Source organism: Brienomyrus brachyistius, chromosome 5 (genome assembly GCF_023856365.1).
Source record: "Brienomyrus brachyistius isolate T26 chromosome 5, BBRACH_0.4, whole genome shotgun sequence".
Classification (NCBI taxonomy): domain Eukaryota; kingdom Metazoa; phylum Chordata; class Actinopteri; order Osteoglossiformes; family Mormyridae; genus Brienomyrus; species Brienomyrus brachyistius.
This window is the reverse complement of record NC_064537.1, coordinates 31,957,058-31,980,199: the sequence shown is the minus strand read 5'-3', so window position 1 is coordinate 31,980,199 and position 23,142 is coordinate 31,957,058. Positions and strand designations below refer to the sequence as shown.

Below are 23,142 nucleotides of genomic sequence, written 5' to 3'. Positions count from 1 at the left end.
GTACTTGGCTTGTAAAGTAGTATTTTGTGGTAGTAAAATGCACTTGGTAGTATTTGGCTTGTAAACTAGTATTTGGTAGTAGTTAGATGCACTTGGTAGTATTTGGCTTGTAAAGTAGTATTTGGTTTGTAAGGTAACATTTCTTGAAGGGTGTTTTTCAACAGATGAAAAAGTGAACCTAAGAAGGTAGTTTATTTTTTCAAATTGGAGCTGCTTATCCTGTTCAGGGACACCGATGGGCCCTGGAGCCTTAGTCAGCAAAGGGCAAAAGGCTGGGGTCCATCTTGAACAGGATATAAGATTTTAGGCCTTTTCTTCTTGAACAGCATCATGTGTGAGTAACATCAATAATGTTTATTTTTTGTTTTCTTGTGTTATATGTATGGATGTATTCCCTTTAAGCGCACACGAGTACATGCATAGAATATAACTGCAAGTGTTTAGTGTTGATGAATGGAAAATCTCATATACAAAGCATATGCGTTCAATAAATGTTGTCTTCTAGTTTATGCTCTGGGACATTTTTTTTCCTTCAAATATAATGACATTCCATGTATATTTACATATTGACCCCTCAACTTCTGGCGAAGTACATGTCAGTTAAATGTGTCGCGTTCGTCACGTTCATAATGCACTGACACAATTACTGAGAACTCAGGCAAACAGCTGGCAAACACACAAACCTAAAAAGCAGACTGAGGCCCATAACTGATGCCACAATCAAACATGTGTGACAGAAAGGACGTTATATCCAAAGGGAAGGGCTTAAGTTGGCTGAGGCTAGCGGTGCGTAAGTGTCTCACTGAGATGGGATTTCATTGGGGTGCACTGAGAGATGTGCTGTCCTTCTCCATTTGCGTTTTGTATAAGCGGAGCAAAATGAGGGCAGCACATGCTGATTACACTTTGAAATGCAATATTACTAAACTGTGGAAACCAGCAAGCTGAGGAAGTAGCACAGTAGCATTACAGTTAATCTCCAGAGACCAGCACCCACTCTAGTTGCAGAAAACGCTTTGTAAGATCTTTAAGTACGTAGCTGATGTGCTTCTCTACCCTTTTTGCGAAACAGATTATTTTCAAATAATCTAAAAATAGTATACATAAAAAAAAAAAATGAACTTGCATTTTAGCTTTTTAAATCCATTTAGTTAATGGACCTTCAAGGCTCAATCATTAAACAGCCTGAAAAAATACAAACCAATGAAACACTTCAATAGCTTAAACCTTCATAAGAGTCCAAGACCTTCGCAGAAACACACCTCATGCCCTTAAATTCACCCAAGCTACTCAGTTAACCCAGTTTAACCCCTGGACCAACTTAAACGGGATCAGCTAGGTTTCATTAGTTAAGGTTTGTGTTAGTTACCAGTTGCCGTGGGCATACGAGCAAGCAGCTTGATTCAGTCTGTTGTGGTTGTTCACTTTCTTGTCAGCTGTTTTCTAATCACACATGTAAGGTGTATGTAAAGAACCATTACATAAGTTGCATGCATAATGTATTCCTCGTATACTCACAATCACTCAGTCCTCTTATTTTCTTAATTATATTAACGGAATTTTCTATGGCAGCTGTATGGCTGGAAAGTATTTCCGGTTGGCTATTAATAAAATGCTTCATCCGGTTGTATACAGTATAGTGTATATATAGTTAATTATAATTGTGTTATTTATAATTTTTCTGTTCTTTTCTCTTTTCTGCAGAAATCCTCTGGATTTTCCCTCCAGATGTGAGTAACTCACTTTTAATAAAAACAATTTTGTGTTTTTATTTGTACAGAAATTGAGTCGTCAGCATCGGTGGTCTTGGTGTGGAACCTGAAATACTGTATGAACCACATCAATGATATGCTGATGTCTTGCATGCTGCACCTACCGTTCAAAATGTGATTAGAAAAATACCATGAAGTCTTTAAAGCCGTTCGCTTGAACTGTTGTGCAATTTGATGTAAGTGACCTTGGCACAATGTGGAGATTTGTGTACGCTGACACAGGTGGTTATTACGGTCTTTATACAATTTATGTGTGATGCTGGTACATAGCATTCTGCTTGAGCAAAGATCTGCTGCTATGGGTATTGCTTTTTTTATACTGCATACATTGCTGGCAGGAAATGGAGGAAAAGAAATGTCATTGTCTTTTGAAAGTGAGGTCACTGTCGGCTGTGTGACAAAAATGTATCACATAACAGTGGTTTCTCTGTTCTGTATATGTAAATGCCGGCACGTCACTCTTCTCCCCACAAGCTATTTCTTGACTTTTTTTCTTTGACACATTGTGTGACAATTAACTGAATTGTATTAATATCTGTTGCAACCTCTGAAGTGTAATTTACCAGCGGGCTTTTGTCAAGTGGCTCAGCAGATCAGGTGCAGATGATTTTTGAATAAGCTCTGGGTAGCTGTAAAGTGCTTTGGTGATGTTCTCAAAACCTAATTATAGCGGAAATCCACAAGGGCAGAGAATATCTATGATTATATTGGAAAAACCTTCCTAAGGGCACCTTGTATCTGTATGTAGCACATTTTTTGTGTAATTGAGTACGTTCTTCAGTTATTCATTTGTGCAAAATTTGTCTCATGTTATTTCTTTTAATGTTACAATTGTTAGTTATTCTTGTTAGTATAAAGTGAATACTGCTGTTTTGCATGCACCTATACGCTGAGTTCGAGTCCGAGTGCACGCTCATTCACACTTATGGTCCTACTGTATGTGTGTCATATGGCTCAAATATTCAATGCAGAAGGAATGGACAGGGATAAAGATCTGAGTGACTTTATGAAGGCCAAATCATTATGGTCAGACAAATGGATCAGATTATCTGTAGTAAGGCTGGGTGGGTGGGGGGGGCTCATAAACATGGTGAGTGACTGGTGAGGAAGGGAAAACCACTAACTGCTGACAGAGTGACTGGCAACCAAGGCCATGGATCACACTTGTTGGTCCAATGCATCCCACAGATGCTCGATTTGACCTGGTCCGTCCACATGATGCAACTGAAAAGGGGATTCATCAGACCTGGATGCTTCTTCCATTGCTCCAAGGTCCAGTTCTGATGCTGACATGCCCATTGTAGGTGCTTTCAATCCAAGTCAGCATGGGCACTTTTACTGGCCTGCAGCTACCCAGCCCCATACGCAGCAGGGCTCGATGCCCTGTCTGTCGTGACGCATCACTCCCGTGAACATCATGAAAATTATCTTCCATTTGTACCACAGTAGCCCTTATGTCGGTTTGTACCAGACTCACCGTCATTCATATCCTGCATCATATATGGCTAATTACTGGGTGAATCCATTGACGTCTTCTTTTAAGATGTTGTTACACTGCAGTTGTGCTGTGATAGCGTGTTGTAATTTTTAAGTTCTGCAACAACTGCATATTCATTCACTGTAAATATCAAGTGCTCCCATATAACTGAGGTTTTCGCTCTCTTTTTATTTGGACCCTCATCTGCTGTGGTCCGTCTTTCTCCCGCCATATTGGAGTTATGAAGGCAAATCTTTCATCGATGCTTTTTATAAAACTACTAATCAAGTTTTTAATTTAACTGAAATGCAGCTACTTCGATCTAAGCAGAATCAATGTAAGAGGAACCTTTAGTTTGTTGTATATTGTTTATATTCTGTTATAGCGCATTCCTCTTCACTCTTTAGAGTCAAAAACTGAAAAATAGAAGCATCTTGGATACAGGTCTCTCAGCATATATGCCTACAATGAACTAATACCACTGGAGCTAAGTCATTTTTGTTTACCTTTGTTTTAAAACAGACACAGTTAATTTAAGGAAACCTTAACAATCATCAAAATGACTGATGGTTTTGTGTTTTTTGCTGTTGAATTTGATCCCTATATAGATACCTGGGTTACAGCCGTTGCCATCGCTGATGTTTAAGAGAATCATACTTTTGGTTGCCCTTTAACAGACAGGCTCCCTCTGAGGATTGTCTCCTTGCTTGTGCTCTGTTCCTTCTTGAATAGATTCCATTGTCACTGCAATCTTGTGCTGAATAAAAGTTATAGAATATAGATGGGCATTATTTGAGGTGTCTGCATCCATCCACCCTTTCATCCATCCATCCATCCCTCCATCCATTCATCCATACGTGCATTTTCCGTATCTGCTTGTCCTATGCAGGGTTGTGGGTGTCCGGAGACTATCCCAGAAGCTAAGGGTGCAATTCAGGGAATAACCCAGATCAAGACATCAGCCAATCGCAGGAGGTGTCAACAATTGACCATGTATTACAAGATATTTCTGCAAAACCTTTTTCCATGTTATCTATAATCTGTCTCTTTTTCTATAAGGATAAACTAAAGGATTCACATTTTTTCCACATTCCTTGAAAGCATCAAAAATGTAGTATTTTGTATCTCGCACTTCATTAATGTATCACTGTCATTGTATCAATAATTTATCATATTCAGGGTCTATAGGTATGATAACTCAAGGTAAATGCTTCCTTTCACAATAAGTGTAATTTAATCTTTTCAATAGAACAGTTTCAGTGCTTTAACTCACTGCTGTTGTCTTACGGCTTGTATAAACTGCAGTAGCATCAGTGGTCTCACCTTGCTAATAAAACTGTAATTAGAAAATAACCAGATAACTCAGTGTAAAGCCAGTTTCAACTCCAGATCAGATTAGCACATAGCCTTACAATGCATTTAAAGTCTGCCTCGAGACTGGGACTGCAAAGTTACCAATGGTGAAACCATTAATGAGGAGGAACTATATGGACTTCGGTATTTACTACTTCCCATTATAGCATAATTGTTAAAATATACTTGAAAAATGGATTTAATCATTTTATTAATTTTGCCCTGTTTTGGATGAAGGTACCAACCTTGAATCCAGAAGGTAAAAACATTTTGGTTTACCAGAGATATACAAATATATGTTATACTTATTATTGTTTTCTTTTATTCGTGCTCTTCTTTGCAGCACTAAGCGTAGCACTAATTACCCCAGAAATTCACTAAGCAATAAATTTAGTTCATAAACAATTCTTTGTTTATTTATTATTTTAGTGATAACCAAATATTTGAGGTTTTATGTGATTTGCTGGAAGTGATAAATGCAAAGCCAAGTAAAAAAAAAGTGAATCTAAAATATGATAGTTCATCCTTCTGACTTCTGACCCCTTGTCCTGGTTGGGATCTCTGAGTCTCAGAGTAGGTTCCAGGCAGCAAAGGGCACAAGGCTGGAGGTACACTACTTTATGGGATGCCAGTCTATCACAGGGTACACACAGAGACACACACACACGCACACACACATACAGATACATACAATCAGCAATTTAGGGATGCTGGTTTATCTAACTCAGTGTTCCTTAAACCCGATCCTTGGGAACCCCCAAACATTCCACATTTTTGCTCCCTTCCAGCTCCATAGGAAGTAAAATGGAGCAAAATGTGAACTGTCAGGCAGGGAGCTGGGAGGGAGCGAAAATATGGACAGTCTGCAGGTCCCCAGGGACCAGGGCTAACTTCATGGGAACCCACGCAAAATCATGCAGATTCCACCAACACAGTGCTGGATTCAAACCCAGAACCCGGGAGGTGTGAGGCTATAATGCAACCCCCTCTGTTACCATGCCATCCACTGCTTTTGCATGGGGTGTGGAAAAAGATTCAGTTTATCCACGAAACATCGGTTGTCACTTTATACCTAACCACATATTTTTGGGCTGTGGGAGGAAACCAGAGTAGCCAGTGAAAACTGATGTGAACATAGGGAGAATGTGGACCTGCCACATCAAACCCACTGCCACAGAGATGTGAAGCAGCAATGCTCCTGTCAGGTACCCATATTCACTGTGAGACATATTTAGATGTGTACATGAACAATTACATTATTATACTTCTCCCTAAGGGAGCTACCAGTGGGTGTACTGCTGCTTACCAATGAGATAGACAGAGTTAGCGATAGCATGCAGCCTGCTCCATGGTGGTAGAGACTGCCCCCGGTGGCCATGATTAAATTGAAACAAAAATGTGTGTTAAAAGCTAATTTCGTCATCTCAGTTTCCTTAGCAGAAATAGCTGAAAGAGCATTCTGTAATTACTTTGCTTATTTCATTCTACTTTGGTGCTGTGTAATAAAGCAAAGTTGTCTGTAAAACAGCGGGTCTGTAAGCTGAATTGTCTGTTTCTGTGGCAACGTACTACAACTGTACTCTGCTTGCATTTCAGCATTTATAGAAAAAGCAGGACTTGGCCAAAAAAGTACATAAAATGTGATCAGCAAATGCCAACAGTTTATTCTCTGATACGTGTCTGAGAGACGGGATAATTCATCACGACCACGGAGAGCTTTTCCTAGGCATCACTGAAAGACTTACCTAATGTAACGCTCACATGTGTGATACAGAAATGAGGTCACCAGCTCATACCAGAATATGAATAAAAGGCAGTAGCACGCAGCAGCCCTTTTCTTATTTACAAGATCGACAAATCCAGATAAAATTGTCCTCAAGTATTACGTTTCTGGTTGACACACTTCCCCTTTCATAAGGTTTCTGTAATATGTGACATGATCGTTCGGAGAGGATGCCGTATCACATGACATAGCTGTACTTTTTTTTAAGTGGAGAAATTGAGATGGAGTGTGATTTTTATCTCACGGGGAATAATCTCCCACACACACACACACAGCACGCAAAGCCTCAGGCTTCTGGGAGCACAGCAGCGCCTCCCAATGGAACAGAGGAACTCCAGGCTCACCCCTCCCCCTCCCACTGTCCGCTGCTCACTACAGCCATCGGCTCTATAGCACCAATGACTCATAGCAATAAATAGGTTTAATGGCCGCAGTAACGAAGTTTAAATAGCTGCATCTAAGTTAGCAAGACTTTAGGAACAATATAAATATAAATAAAATATTAATTAAAAATATAAATTGTCTGTGCATGTATGTATGTGTGTGTGTCTGTGTGTATATATATATATATGTATATATATACATATACATATATATACACATATATACATATATACACATATATACATATATATATAAAATTATAGATATACTATATAATTTAAATTGCTGTGGTCTCTGATATAGCATGTATACTTTGTCAGCTGAGGTATTCATGTTTTAACCCTCAATTTTAATGTTGCCGAGTTCTAACAGAGACAGTGGGATGTGAAATAAGCCATTTTAAACTGAAATAAACAAAAATAATAAAGCTGGGAGATTTCAATCATCCCACACTGAGTCCATAGGCAGACGGAGTCCACCTTTCAGAGGCCGCGGCCATTTATCACAAACCGAGGATAAAGCAGAAAAAGCCAATAAACGAGGCCTTGATGTAAGGACACAGTATAGCTGTGGACGTGCTGCTGTCATGTTACTGGCAGCTGAGCACTTCCATGGCTCTTTTGTCCCATTACAGGTCAAACTGTAATAGAATCTCTGCCCAGTTTGGCCCCACGAGGGGGGGGGAGTTTCTGTTGCAGGATGTTTGCGTCAGTGTTCTTGTAATTGACGTATTTTTGCCCCAAAGCTTAGCTGTACCCATTCTTTCTATGGGCTGGTGATTGTTTTTTTAAATGCCAATATTATTTTGAACTAATTGTATATGGAGAACCAGTAATGAGTGGTTCTGACATAACATGCATGAGTTCCTAATTTGCTCGGAAATATATACAAATTTCAGATTAGGGCCTTTGTTTAGGGTTTATATTCTATATATAAGTCTTCGTAACATTTATGATTAGTGCAGTTCCGCCATATAAACTATCTTCTGCTGATAGTGAATGGAAGCAGTGCATAGAAACATCATGAATGATACTTCTCTCTGAAGACTATGTGCATTAATCTTAACTAGCTATAAATCTGTTACTTCTTATAGTGAATTGGGAAACAAGAAGCCCTCAGATCTTCTCTGGGACCATTCTGATTTACAAACAGAGCAGTTTGCCCATGGCTGATGATATAATATTAATTCAAAATCATTCAGTCCAGTGATAAAGGGGCAAATTTTCATCCTTGAACACTTTACAATATCACCTGAACAGTGAGTTGATTCCAGGAATATAGGTGTTTTCTTACTGGGGAATAATTTAATTCCGCAAATTGGTAGCATAGTGATAATTATAATAAATTAGACAAACCACATTAGCTTTTAAACTTCTTAAATATTTTATGTGATATTTTTGCTCATAATTCATAATCAATAGGAAAACAAAACTGCATGTGTTCCTGAAGAATGGCTTTTCAGCTCCTCCGTGTTTTGACATGTCCCCAGGCCCTGTTTCTGGATGGCAGACAAAAGTTTGTTTATCCAGTGAAGTATAATTAATTTCTACCCTTATCAGTTTGAAGATAAACAGTGAATAATGGGGAAAAAGCTGATTGTATCGCGCTGCCTTTGTTGGTTTTGCTGATTAAAAAATCAGTCTTTGTACGGTCTTATTTGTGTAACGGTATACATAGTAGCAGCAAAACAAAGGCATTTCATCCAGTAGTACACTTAACTAGACACACAAACACATGCATGTAGGGTATACCTGTCCTTATGGGGCCCACTCATTCACTTCTATGGGAAAAATGCGAACGCTAACTATGACAACCTTAACCCCCACGCTGCCCTAACCATAACCATAAGTAACAAAGCAAAATACAAGAGTTTTGGCATTTTTAATTTTTTGATTGCATTCACAAATTTTTATAAACTTGAGGTGATCCAAATGGGGACCTGAAAGCTTTGGCTGTGAAAAGGCTGTCATCATAAGCGGATTTGGGCACTTGTGGGTCACTGATATCTATATAGTTTAAAGTTCATTCATTCTAATCATGAGTCTGACAGTCATTCGTGGATTACTGATATTCATTCATTCATTCATTCATTCATTCATTCATCCATCCATCCATTCATCTTTAACGCTTGTGCTATTTAGGCTCACAGGGTCATTCTATTTTAAAGTCCTTAATAATTAGAAATGCACATATTGCACAGTAATCATAATGTTAATATGCATTGTTCCATAGCTACATAATAAAATTAGGTTTTTTTAAGAGTTTACATGGAGAGGATATGTCAATAGTGCTTGTTCATGTGTATTCTGTACTATATATTAATGTGTAAGCACAAGTTCATTTTTCTGTGACAGATTGTGACTGTTCGTGGCTTGGCTTGTGATGTTTTACAATAGGGTGTGGATGCATGGTGAGTCAAGCCTTTGGAATCAGCCAGAATCCTCTCCTTAAAGAAAGAAGACGCCCACGTACTGTTAGTCATAAATCCATAAAAATCCGTATTGATGCAGTGTGTGAGGATACCGTGCCGTTAGCTTTTACTCAATGGTCCTTTTTGTGCTGCTACTCCAGCTGAATGTTAGCAAAGGCAAAAACTGGCAACACGCAATCAATCAAAGCCTGTTTAGTTTTGCACCTTCAACATACAATTTATGCAGAGTGCCTTTGTGAAGCTCAGACAGAATGACTGCAGAATGATAACCTTGATATTGAGAAAAGATAAGTAAACAATATAGAAGAAAAGACCTCTGACAAAGTAATGCAAACAGATTTTTTTTTTGCCATGTTTAAGCAAAAATATGTTTACAAATGTCGGCTTGTGCTTTTAGCCCAAGTACTTTGATGTTGTACTTAGTCCGACGGTTTTTCCAAAGTTACCTTTGGTAACTAACTAACACTTGGTTAAATGAAGGGGGTTTCTGCTCCTGTGCAGAGAATAAAAAATGATGTACAAACTATTAGAGGCATTTATTTTTTGTCTAACAAACCAAATGTTGAGGTATATAGCATGTGTTGCAGTCAGGGGGAAAACAATTACCTGGATACATTGCTAACCGTTATATAATCTCAATCAAGACAGGATTACATATTACAAACTGAGTGTCCAGTATTTAGTAAAATTCAACTTCAGCTACAGGGACCTAACATGAGTTGCTGTAATAAAGCTGTTAATCTGAGGAAGTGGATTGTGTCCTTAGACACGTTGTGTGTAGATGTGTCAGCGTGTTGGTTTCCTCTGGCCTTTTTATTTCCACGGCAATAAATGAAAACAAGCCCTATTACTTCTAGTTGTCATAGCTGCTGGGCTAGAATGCAAGCGCAAGATGTAGTCAATTAAAGTTTCACTGCTAGGAGAGAGAATTACAGTCAGTTGGAACTCGGAGCCGTTACTGGGGAGAAGAAGATGAGAAAACGATAAAGGCATCCTACCTTGACACTGGCACAAGAAATCACAGTGTCACCTGTATCTGGTCTTGAATAAAATAGTTTGTCGTTAGGATCCATTCATATTGGTAAGGAATCTGCAAATGTGTATTTAATGTTGCTGTTGAATTCTGTAAACAAGCTACATGCAAGACTCTTTAGATGACAGTTATCTTTGTGAGACTTCGTGAGCACGCGTGATTGTTTTCTGAAACTGCTGCTTCTAGATTACCTTTGCGTTACCTTGAATGGCATGAGTGCAGAAATGCAAAGATTCATTCAAAAAGGAGAGATACTCTAAGGATATATTCCTTATCCAGCTTTCCTCAGTGCATATTAAACATATTAAATTACGTTTAATTAACATAACAGTATTGACAACATATTAATTCTCAGTCATCTGTCACAGGTAGTGCAAATTATACACCAAAAGGACTGTCATTAAATACTTCAGCAGCGGACAGTCTGCCAAAGGTTCCTGTTCAGGTAGAATTTCCAGCCGCATGACGAGCCTGCTTGATTTTCTCACGTTTGTTTCAGGCTCGTCTAATAGCTGATATTCTGAGGTTTTGCCCATGCAGAGCTTTAGCTGTTGTCAAAAGCTCAGGTGTGAGAAAAGACCACATCGGATGCTGACTTATTTTCGCACGGTGCGTGCGCCAAGGTCCGGATTTCACTCTTGTTCGTCGGAAGTATCCAAAGATAGTTACCAAATCTTTATTAATAATCGCAACCCTTCTACATAGTAGACTGCCATGTATCAAAAAAACGCGGTAGTTATTTGCACCATCTTCTTTTGCTAGTATTTTAAATGGTTTTTATTTTCCCCCATAAATTTAAATGTGACCCTGGTGGGCAAACCAGATGATTGGTGTTTGTCTGTTTTTACTGTCCTGTCATATTCTTGGTTACACTCAGAACATAAACCGGCCCATGGAGACCAGCTCACTAGAATGATACATTCACTGCTTTCTACGCTTCCATCGCCTCAGTTTCCAACTGCATTCATGAACTCAACAAGTTTTATGACTTGGAAGTTAGTTTTATACATATGCATTAGATTGTGTTATTTAAAACAAACATTTTGGCTCCCCACAGACATCTTTATGAATGATCCCATTTAGAACGACCTGGGTAATAACTGTGCTTAGTTGCTCAGGTCTTATTATGCTATTAGGCTTGTTGACCTTGGAGATTAATTTAATTGCATCTCTAATGCTGTTTACTGTATGCCTAAATGGAATGTAACGGTAGCAATTTAATGCAGTGACGGATGTGATGAAAATTCTCATTTGACCTCTCTCTTTAAAAATAACAAGACCACTTGTGCAATGTTTTCAATACTTGCCAGACGGCTAATAAAAATGAAAATCCCTGGTGTTTCGAGTTAAGCAGATACATATGACTCCTAAATTCTTACATACTGCAGTTTTATTTAGTCTTTCAGAGCCATACGTATTGTTTTTTAATGATTATGAGGAACTGTGGGTATATGTTATATATTTATATATATACACACACACATACAAAATAAGAAGCATAATTCACCTTACAAATATAGTACAGTTTTTTTTAATGTTTGGAATGATTACTATCTTTTTGTTTTTTTGCTATAAACATGTAGCTATTCATTTTATAACTATTTTCTTGAAGCAATATAGAAGCTTCCCTTAACCTTTTTTTTCTGAAAAACACTCTAAATACTAATGTTGTTTATTTCTTGTGAACTATTAATGTATCTATATACAATGAGTGCATGAATGTAAATGATTCTTCATCTGCATGTTTCCTTTCTTTTAAGATCTGCATAGATCTTTCTGATTTCTCCCTTTCATTTAAGGTCCTTCCCATCCCCCACTCACTATGCCATTATCCCCTTTTATTCCAAATCAGTGTGTAGTGCCCTCATAAGGTCCCTACTAGTATTACAGTTGTTCTTGCTTCACTGGTGTAAAATGTGCTGTAAAGGGAAATGGATCAAACTAAACAGGTTGTAAAAGATTAATATACAGGTTAAAGCTCAGTAAAAATAATTATAATTATTATTTTCACTAGTTAATGTACAAATTCCGATTCATTTAAGAGCTTTTAGTTACGTTTATACAAGACTGGGTTCTTGGGGACTGGTGTCAAGGAAACCGAAATGAACTAAAGAGTGCTGCATAATCAACTGATCCCATTTCTTTAGAATGCACATTGTTAGCATAAGCTAAGTAAATGCCTGTAGTTATGGCATGTGGTCTCGGGATAGGCGGAAATGATGTTAGCGTATTTTACAGCTGTGTTCGCAGGAGTGTGTGGATCTCCCTTTGCCAGCCCAGTCGTGCCGTGTGTGATTTAAAGCTTCTGTACCAGCTCTGAAGAGGCCGGGATGCTCACACTCTGTCTGGTCCGACAGCACACCCATCTGTCTCTTTTATTTATGCCTTTGCTACATGTGGGAGGGTGGAAAAAAAAAACCTCGCGACGAAAGGAGGATCTTCCGAAATGGGTCATAATCGCATGAAATGTGTAATGTTTGCATTCACCGCTCGAACATACAAGGCAGAGGTTGGCCCAGGAAGGGTGTCCTGTTGCATTGTACGCATGTGCAAAATGGGACATTTTATATAAAGAGCCATAATCCTTTGATTTATCTTAACACATGTACGATAGGCACAGAGGGGCTTTGTGTCGAGTGGTTTTATTCTATGACTTTAAAACCACTTAGGTTAAACAGTGTGACCCGAGTGTGATAACGTAGATTATTCTTAATACCTTTGCGACATCTCAAATTCAATTTTAGGTGTTGTGGATTCTTGACTAATGAGGTTTAAATGAGTTCCAGAATTTTTGTGCTTCCGTCGTCCTTCTATACAGTTTCTGCATAGCTAATGTCTTTATCCAATGAAACATATAAGTTCTCCTGTTAATTGGCACCATGCCTGCTGTGTAAGGGCAATGTATGCTTACGGATGGTGTCAAAACAGGTTCTGCACTCAGATTCGGGACACATATTCCTCCCTCGCACCCTTCTTATACAACTGCTTTTTAGAGTCAGAGTAAACCAGAGGTAGCCCCAAACTATGTTCCTGGCAATACTTAGTTAGCCTTTGACGGTTAATACGTGTAACTTTAGTTCTGTTATTTCTCTATATGTCAAAGGCATGAACAAACTGTGTTTTTTTTTTACTGCAATGGAGCTCTTAGCGAAAAAAAAACACAATCAATCAAACAAAACCTTTATTTGTCTTGCTTTGTTAATTGAAACTCCTGTAATAATGGCCTGCTATACTTTCAGGTTGTGCATATACTTGCCTTTGCGAGTGTCCTCGTGCCTCACGTTGCCCGGCTCAGAGCTTGGGGCGTGTCATGGACACAGCGTGGCCTCCTAACCTCCTCTCCTTTGTTCTGTTTGCTTGCACAGTTCGCAGTTCTGTTTAATCCCCATGTTCTTTTAGTATGAATAGAAACCCTCATTCATTTGTATTATTCTGACATTTTCAATTATATCATTTGACGAAAGCTTATGCCCGAGACTAGATCTAACTTTTCTAATCCTGACTTTTCCCTTTATTTCAGGGGATACCAGACAAGAGGAAAGTTCAGATGACAACCAGAGCGTTGGTGTTGGTCGCTCTGTGCCATCTGACGATGTGTCAGTAGCCTCTGATTACCAAGATGAAGGTCCTCAAGAATGTGAGTTCAGGTGTTGTTCTGTGTCTGCCTGCATAAAGCAAGTACCAGTTATAGATGCGTTAAGATAATAAGATGATGCCGCATTAAAGTTACGGATACAACATGTATCAAGCATATGTTTTGGGTTTTGAGAGTTTTGGAGCCTGTTTTTGTTCTTTTTGGTCAGTCTTGAGTGCTTCTGTCATGCTACAGAAGTCTTCGCTGTGGATTTAGAGTTGCAGATCGCCCTCCAGTGGTCACCTGTGAGTTTGCTGCACAGTGCTGGCTCTGTTTCAGCTTTTGTAAGGGCATATTGTCCAATGATACGCTCAATGTCTTATGTCTAGTGGAGAGTTGACATATTAAAGTATTCGGAAAGATTAAATCATTTTCAGATGTGATCCAGTTTCACATAAATTTTTACATAACTTGACGAAATAGGATACAGGCAAGCTTTTACTATGGGGGGGAGCACAGTGAACACAGCAAATGAAGTCTGTGAAAAATTGTGGTGTGTGTTTCTTCTGCATGGCTGGGGATGTGTGGGGTAATAGCCATGCATAAGGCTATGGAAGTGGCTGGACTGGAAGAACAGATTCCTGCCTTATTTACTCTCATTCATGGCCTCTATTGCTCCATAATTTGCACCTGGAAGCATAACCCCATTATCTGCTGCACCTTCCAGTAACCACAGAAAATTAAGCTGTTCTTGTAAAGTTTAGTTATCTGTGGGTGTAGAAGAAGGTGGCCACATGCACGCCTGCATTTCCAATCAGGATCTCTCATTGTCCTGACCATTTTTTCATCATTTTAGGTTAATTTCTGCCATGTTTAGCCGTTTGTTTCCTTACGTCCGCTTCAGGTATGCCTCTTTAGTTTTTACCTTTCTGTCAGCGTTATTTATGATGCGGAGTTGTCATCTGTCTTCCCATTGGCTGTCCAGTTGTTCACCTGTATGAGTTATGGCTGCTGTGTGGACTCAGAGGGGGAGGGCTTGCAGGGAGTAAGAGTAAGCAGGCTGGTGTTGATATTGAAGGGGCAGGGAAGGGGGGTGGGGTGTCGTTAATGGAGACTGGATCTCTGCAGAAATGGGTTTTAGAGCTCTCTCTAGTGGTAAGGATTAGTGGAAGCTATGTACACATTTGTTCCGGATTTGTCCCCTTAAACTGTGATGTGAAATTGCCTTTGGTGTTTTTTCCATGTTTTTGTGTTTTTGGGGCTATAGTGTTCTCCCGTCATTTTTATATCTGTGAAACAGACATTAGCTAAAATTTATCATTTTAAATTTTGAAACTTTTGCATTTAGTGGTTAAAAAGTAAAACAGAAATCTGATATTCAGGTTTGCAGTTCCAGGAGGATCATTATCAGAGATGATGAATTAGAGGCTATTGTAGATGCTTGAATTATGTGGTAACAGAGACTTTAGTCTGTTCTTCTCTCTCTGTCTCTCTCCCCAAGTCATAATTTTGATGTGGTGAATTTAATTATGATGTCAGGACAATACTGTAGCTTATAATACTCCACTATAACTATAATCTAAAACAATATATAAAATAGGGTTTAAATAATGACTTAAAAAGTAAGTAGTTTATGTAAGAGTCTATCTGAATAGCAAAATGCTATAACATAGAAAGAATACAGTCTTGCATTGCTTCAGTGCAAGAAATTGAGTTTTCTTCCCTTAACCACTAGTTTAAGGCTGTACTTTTACAAATTACACACAACAAAATTTATTTTACATTTGGCACAGTGTACGAAGCTTTCTATAGTAAATTGTCATTTCAGGATAATGTATATGAAAGGAAATATTTTCTATAAATGTTTTTACAAAGTATAATGCCTTTCAAATGATATGTATATGTTTATTTATAGATCTTGTGAGAATACTCTTTGGGCATAAATTAATAATGAATTTAATTAATAATTAATAAATAATTAATTAATGATTAATTAAATAAATTAGATGTTTAGAAATCCCATTAGTCTTGGTTTTCCATAATACTGCAATAACATTTTCTGGAAATACACTTTTGCATTGCATTTCCTGATTCTTTGTCAGTGAACATACGATGTTTTCAATAAGGCTGTCATCTTCATGAGTATAATATTTCAATATTGGAATTAAAAATATGTGTCTCTCCCAGTATAATTTTAAATGGATTTTTTAATATAAATTCACTACGTAATATCTAGACCAACATATTTTCATTGAACCACTGTTATAAAATATCAGATATAAAATTGGTTGAAAATTTTAAATTGTAGTAAATTGTAACATTTTTGTAGGAAACAGTTTTGTAGGAACTAAGATGTCAATAACATTTGCATATAAATAGCTAAGGTATCACAAGAAGGATTTAATGTGTGCTTATAATGTAATTGTACCTTTCCATATAATCTTTGCATTAGTTTGGCTATATTCAAGAAGAATATAAAGGAACATTAAATAACAATTTCGAAAATAACTAAACAAATCGTGTTTCGTGTTCATGTTAATTTTAAAACATTTGCAGAACGTTTGCAATTTATTTACATTGGCCAAAGATGTATGCACTGGTTTACATTGTAACTTAGGCAGACCTCTGCACATTTAATTATCTGAATATAAACTCACACCAGCTTACATTACATACTTCACATTGTATCTTATTAATTATATTAATTATATGAAATATATAATATATACTTATAAATGTAACATATTTAAATGAAAGAGAATATCTTCTATTGAAAATGAAAATGCATAATTTTTTCCATTTTTAGACACTTACTCAGAAATGGTGAGTGAAAGAACGATGTATCCAGTCCAAAAAAGGGTTTGTTTGTGAATGCAAAATTATTTGGAAAATTGTACAAATGTTTGCAGAAGTCATCGCATTTAGCCTCTAATTTTTTTGTGTACAAAATGTTAGGTTCTATGATTGTATGTGAAAAAATCATTTCTTTCCCATGTTTACTTTTGGCTTCAAGAACTTTCTACCTCTATTACACACTGATGTTTCTTTGAAATAAATTGGCTTAGAAATCCAGTTTTTTCCAGTTTTTTATAAAGGTAATTCTTTAATAAAAACATAGATATGTTTTATTTCTGTGGCATAGCTGTGCCATTATTTGTAAACATCTTTGTATGGCACAATGATCATGTTTGGTAAAGAAGATCAAACATGGAAAAAAAAATAATTTAATATGGTTATGAATTAGGAAAATGTAATTATTTAACCCATTTTTGTTAGTAGTCATTTCAAATACAGTGACAGTAATATAAATGACAAGGTCGGTTGATTCTGTGAAGATGCCGGTGGTGGCCATGATTTTTTTAATTTTTAAGCAGGATTGATAAAAAAAGATAGATTTGAAAGTATTATACAGTAAGTAAAAAATTATTATGTTTTGTACTTACGATTTTCTGTTTTTAATGTGAATATTACTTTTGCAACTTATGTAAAAGGTTTGTTTACTAAAAAAAGAACATGGTTTACTCCGGTAGCAGTGTTCATGGATGGGGGAGTAGGATACATATAGTCATATACATATTCGTGGAATTCAGTGCCTTCCAAGTTTTAAGTGCTATGTGCAAGAAAATGATTAATCTTGTTTTTGTGGAGGATCATGAAGCATTCATAACAGGTTATGAGTGGGGATACTTGCAGACCTGCCACTTAAGAGGTTAATAGGGATATGAAAATAAGACCCGAACACGGAGTCAGAGAAATGGTCAAAATGCCCTGCAAAGCATGTAACAGTGATGCGACTCTCAGCCTCCCCAGCAGATAGCAGCCCTGAGAGATGGGATGAGCGAAAAGAAGTGTAAGGAGAGTGAGAGATGTGCAGAGAGCAGAGGATGGGGTCAGAGTAGGGGTAAAACTGGTGGCTTGTTAATCCTGTGTCTTGGGGTGGAGACGCTGTTGCAGGACAATTGGCATCATTATTCAGGGTGATAACGCTTTAGGTCCGGCTAATGGTCCTTGCTTCATTAGGGAAACAAATGACAGCTTCTACACCTGCTTGTGGTTGTTACTGGGCCATCCAGATGTTATCAAATGCACCGCTGACGGGGGGGGCCACGGCAGTGAGCGAGGCGGGTGTGCCGCTCGGGACGGTCATGCTGCCGCCTGGTCAATACACTGACGACGGCAAGTTTTTTTTTTTCGGAGAGAGGTTCTGCAATCCTGGTCGTGTTCCTCAGCTTGAAGTGGAAATGCATGGTCAATATTGAATTTGGTACTTGGCAAAGGAGCTTTCGGTCGGGGCTTTGAGGCCTTGGCGCTCTGCCCTCTTGGTGTATTTCTGCCACTCAGCCTGGTTGATTCAGGGGCTGTACCTCTAGGGCCGGTACCGACCTGCGTCATAAAAGCACACACTCCCTACTTCTTTATCTTTCTCTGCCTCACTTTGAAATCTAACCTTGTAGCCTAGAGGTTTTCCCCGTCTCTTTTCCCCTTTTCTCTGCATGTGTCTCCCTATGTTCATGCATGGTACAGTTGTCCATCACTGTGAAACACTGTCCTGCCTGTGCCAGGGGCTGTAGCCCATTCTCACATCTCTGAAGCCTTAGCTCCCTGAAGCCCTTGTTCGGCCAGCAAATCCAACACTCAGGAGTTCAGATGCCGTGAATATAGCTATTGCAAATTGGAAATAAATTAGAAAGACAGGATGAAAGTGTAATTTAAAGTTTGAAACCGTAGTAAAGCACTGGTAAAATTAATAGTTTACGGACTCTGTCTATTGTAATGTTTTGAACGATGGAATGGTTTTTGTTTTTGGTATAGACTGGAAACGAGGTTGAAAGTGAGTTTTACAGGTAAGAAAGTCATTCCATCAAACGTTGCTAAGTGGTAGAATAAAAAGCATGAATGTTAGAATGACTCATTCAAAGACCTGTTTGATCTTCCTGGAAGAGGTCACAAACTGAAAATGGCGTAACGCATAGTTGCAGTGGAGCATGTGATGTAGAGCATGTGCCAGGAGAAGCGAGGAGAAAGGGGCGCAGGTGATAAAATGCCATGGTGGTCACCTGCCACACACCGGCAATGTGGAGAGTCACATTTCCTGAATATAGCACTGATGCAGCACACCATGGGATTTCACATAACAAGAGAACACTCTTTCATTAGTTCACAGTATCCAGCTGACCTTTCATCTGTACTTTTGTTGCCTCTAGCAAGGTGACCTATGCCTAAGGCTCCTGGGATGTTTGTTCACCTGGGTTTGAACACAGGTGTGGTTTTTAGGTAGGTCAGAATTCTCACTGTTACTTCCATGAACTTGCAGATCTCCGTCACTTCCAGGAAAAAAAGAATTTCTTCTGTCGAAAGTGGAAATATTTTGCGGTCTTGATTCTTTTTCATAGAATAATACAGAGTCTACCATTCAGATCTGACAATTTAAAAGCAGAAATTTAGGTGCAGGACATTTCATGCTGATCTAAACAGCAGGTTTTCCTCTACAATGCTATATGTACCTGCTGAACTTACTGTGAACTCAGGTGTGTGGTTCATTAGAGTCATGCTGGCTGAAGATGGGGGACGTTATAAACGAGAGCTGCCAGGACCAACTGGATATCAGTGCCGATGTCTAAATACTGATTATGTGTATTTCTGCTGAGACGGTATCAAGGGAGTTAAATTCTGTCTGCAGTGGGGAACAAAGGGAAAATGAGTATATTTCAAGATGCAAGAATGTTGGGGGAAATTCTGGCAAAGGAAGTTTCATTTTTGTCTTAATTAAATATACAGTTTGCCATTATCTGTCTGTCCATCCATTTTCTGTAATGGGTTATCCAATTAGGGTAGTGATGGTGCAGTGGTTATCTCGGGAAGGACAGTGTGTAAAGCAGGGTGAGACAAGACGCCAAGATGCCATCCACAGCAAAAATACACAGTTTAACATCTTAAAGGTCAATTTACTATTTATTATCATTATGCTGCATAATTAATCATTCAGTAACAATGGAGTCAAGTCTGTCGACATACCTTTGATTACAGATTATCAAACTAGTTACAGCATTACCCTGCTTCACTTTCCAACATCCTTTACTTAAATGTGCAGCATAGCAACATCTTACGATTATTTATGGACAGCTTTGCAGGTGTGTATGAATTTTCGACACACCCAGCTCCACTCACAAAGGCTTCTTTGTAGGGGAATGTTTGGCCTCGGTGTGTGTGTGTGTGTGTGTGTTAAGGCTGAGCAGAGCAGCAGCAGACATCTCTCACAGCCGACCTCTGACGTTTGATGGAGCGGTTGGACAGGTGTGTAGTTGACATCTTCCCGAAATGGCACTGCCAAATCACCAAAAATGTCACGAACATTTGGCCCGCAGAGCAGACCGGAATCTTCAGCCCCCGAAAACTATGTATATTCAGCGGGGGAATGCAAACCAAAAACGGCAGCCTGCCGAACAACGCCACCACGCGCCCGGTTTACCTATTCACTTCATTACTTCCCGCTTTCTTTATCTTTGCCTCCTTTTAGGCAAATAAAATCTGACTCACGTAAAAATGCAGGAAATATGCAGTCATTATGATAATTGTCCCCTGAAAAAGGGTAGATAGAGTTCAGAGTTCATTTTCTGTTCACCACCCTCATGAAATGACAGATATGTTCCCTTTAACCCCGACTAAGGGGTGTTTAATTTCAGAGGAAGGGAGAAAAAAGAAGATGACTAAATGGGAATGAGAAGACCCCAGGTCCCAGTAATGAAATTGTCTTCACTACAGGGGAAGATTTCATTTATGGTCCAATTGGGATCAGCATACTGCATCTATACAAACTGGCCCACCACCCCCAACCACTCACCCCTCTTTACAGCCTGCTTCCCACCCCATATCTAAGTGCTGTACAAGGGTGGGGTGGGGGGGGGGCGTTAATGCAATTCTTTCTGGGTCTCCAAAATCCAACCTCTCAGTGATTTTTTTCTTTTTTGTATGGGGTAAATAAAGAAAATGTGTCCTTTGCTTCTACGCTGAAGATAATGACCCAAAAGGCCAAGCGCAGTTCACGCTTCATATTTTGAGTCTCTCATCAGTCGCCATGTTCAGTGTGATAGAATACAAAAGCTCATATCGTCACTGAGCATATTGCTACGGGACGATGCCCATTTGACAAAGTAGTTGTCCCACTTTGCAAGATTTAAACGCTTTCTGTGTTTTACACCCGCGCGAAACGTGGCTACCGTCCTTATGCAGCGATATTAATTATTTGCAGATTAAGATTCTTCGACATTTTGTTTAACTTGTTTTATTTCCCATTGCTAAATCAGATGGATGAAGAATAATAAATAGCAAATTTGAAAGAAAATTTTAAAAGAAAATGAACATTAGGTCACATGAATTTTTATTTTACAGTTATTTAAAATAATTGTGGCACTATAAATATGTCAGTTATTTTTGAGTTATTTTGCGTATATATTGATGCAGACGTGCTGCATGTCGCACCTGCATTTTTTTCAGATTACTGTTTAATTACAGTTTGTACTTCTTATTAATTTATGTATTTTTCAAACAGGAGATGCGTATTCACATGCAATGAGGGCGTACTTTTACAGAAGAGTACCTGCTAGATTAATTGATGATGGCTTTCAGAAGACTTACAGTTTCACACCTCAAGGGCAGTACCTTCTAATCATACGATCATCCAGGCATTCTTGTCCTGGATTTTTTCCAGTCATCTCACATTCAGGTGGATTGGAAGCAGTAAATTGCACTTAGTGTGTGAGCACATCCTGGGACGTGCTGGCTTCCTGTCCTGGATGTTCCCTACTGTACAGCCTATGTTTCCAAGGATGGGCTCCCAGATGACAGCAAGCGTAACTGGAGAAATGATGATAGAAATTGGGGGGAAGGATGGATAATTGCTGGACTGGGTTACCTCCTCATATAGTGATTGACTCTTGTTACTTACAGGCCATTTTAGGTGGATATAGACTGCACATCCCTTTCTGCACATCTCCGTCGCGAGCAGTGTACCAGTGGATACTACATGCGGGAGCCATTTCTGTTTTTCTGTGTTTTTTAATTTAATGGCGTGGCTTGTTGTCTCCAGCGAGGTGGGTGACACAAGATTTGTAATCTTTGACGGGAACAGATGGAGCCGCCATTGTCGCTCCTGTCTGTATGATAATGTGAACTGCATTTCACCCGAAAGCCGCACAAGTGACCTGACCGTGCTCGCGGCTTTACCCCTGCCTCGTCTAGACGCCAAGCACCCATCACTGCCAATCGCCAGCTCTCTACACCGGGACTTAGAAACAGGAAAAAAAGAATGTTTGGTTGAGGTGCCCGGGAGGGGAACGGTTTCAGGCGAGAAGAGGGGGCGCTTAGGGGGTGTATTTGGAAAAGAGGGGAGTTATGGTTACGCAGTGCTACCGCTCTTCGAGCTCCAGAGGCAGGTTAACAATTCGTCTTTAAAGAGGTAAAAAACTGCATGTTTGTTTTGGACTAGGGTAGCGCTGGCTGACGCGTGGGGGGGGGGTGGGGGGGGGGGGGTTCATTCTTGAGAGTTTGATGGGGGTGTGCTGTTTTGGGGAGGGTTGCCGAGAGTAGATGGCCCTAAATGTAAGACTCCATCACCTGATACAATCAGGTCTGTGCTGATCTGGAAAGCGCCACATCTGTCCAGTTGTGGCACTGATGCTTTGTCCAAGAGAGGCGCTGAAGGATGGGACTGGGACTGTCAGAAAAAGCCTTACATGACCAAATGGGCTTGAAGAACATCTATATCTCTCTGTGTTAGGGTGCCGCGGCACTCAGCTACGTCAGTGCTCTCCTTTAGCTTTCTCTTCAGATTTCGATAATTAAAATGTAAAAGAACTGTTTTCTGTTTGAGATGCCACATCATAAAGTTTATTCTATATATATTTAAAAAAACGATAACATCATATGCCACATTCATATGTCTATTAATCATGTAGTAAAATCATTTGCTGTATATATATATATATATATCCAAAGTTTTGCAATAAGAGCATGTTTGTGAAAACAAGTCACATCATAAGGAATTAATGACTGCTTTGAAAGATGTGGAGTTAGTTTGACTGTGAAATGACATCCTTATTAATGGAGAGTGCAAAGATTCCCCGACTCTGACTCAGACTGGCCTCCTAACAGGAAGCAGTTCTCTTTAATGACATCATGTGAAAATTGCCCAACTCATTTAGTTTGTCAGGCTACTACGCTGTCAACTTTTTAAAATTCTCCAGCGTCTTGGTCTTCCTCGGTTTCAGCTGGCGGGTATTATGTTATGAGGTAAACTGTGATTAAAGTGGAGGCTCATTCCATCTGTGTGCCCATTG

At 39.0% G+C, this 23,142-nt stretch overlaps 1 protein-coding gene across 2 annotated transcripts in view; it reads left to right on the top strand.

Moving 5' to 3' along the window:
* The window catches only part of skap1 (src kinase associated phosphoprotein 1), a 136,399-nt gene that overhangs the window by 6,200 nt on the left and 107,057 nt on the right, over window positions 1–23,142 (top strand). For both annotated transcript variants that reach the window (XM_049013650.1, XM_049013652.1), the window contains exons 3-4: window positions 1,705–1,730; window positions 13,754–13,870. In XM_049013650.1, the coding sequence (XP_048869607.1) occupies window positions 1,705–1,730; window positions 13,754–13,870 (143 nt within the window). The remainder of the gene's footprint in view (window positions 1–1,704; window positions 1,731–13,753; window positions 13,871–23,142) is intronic.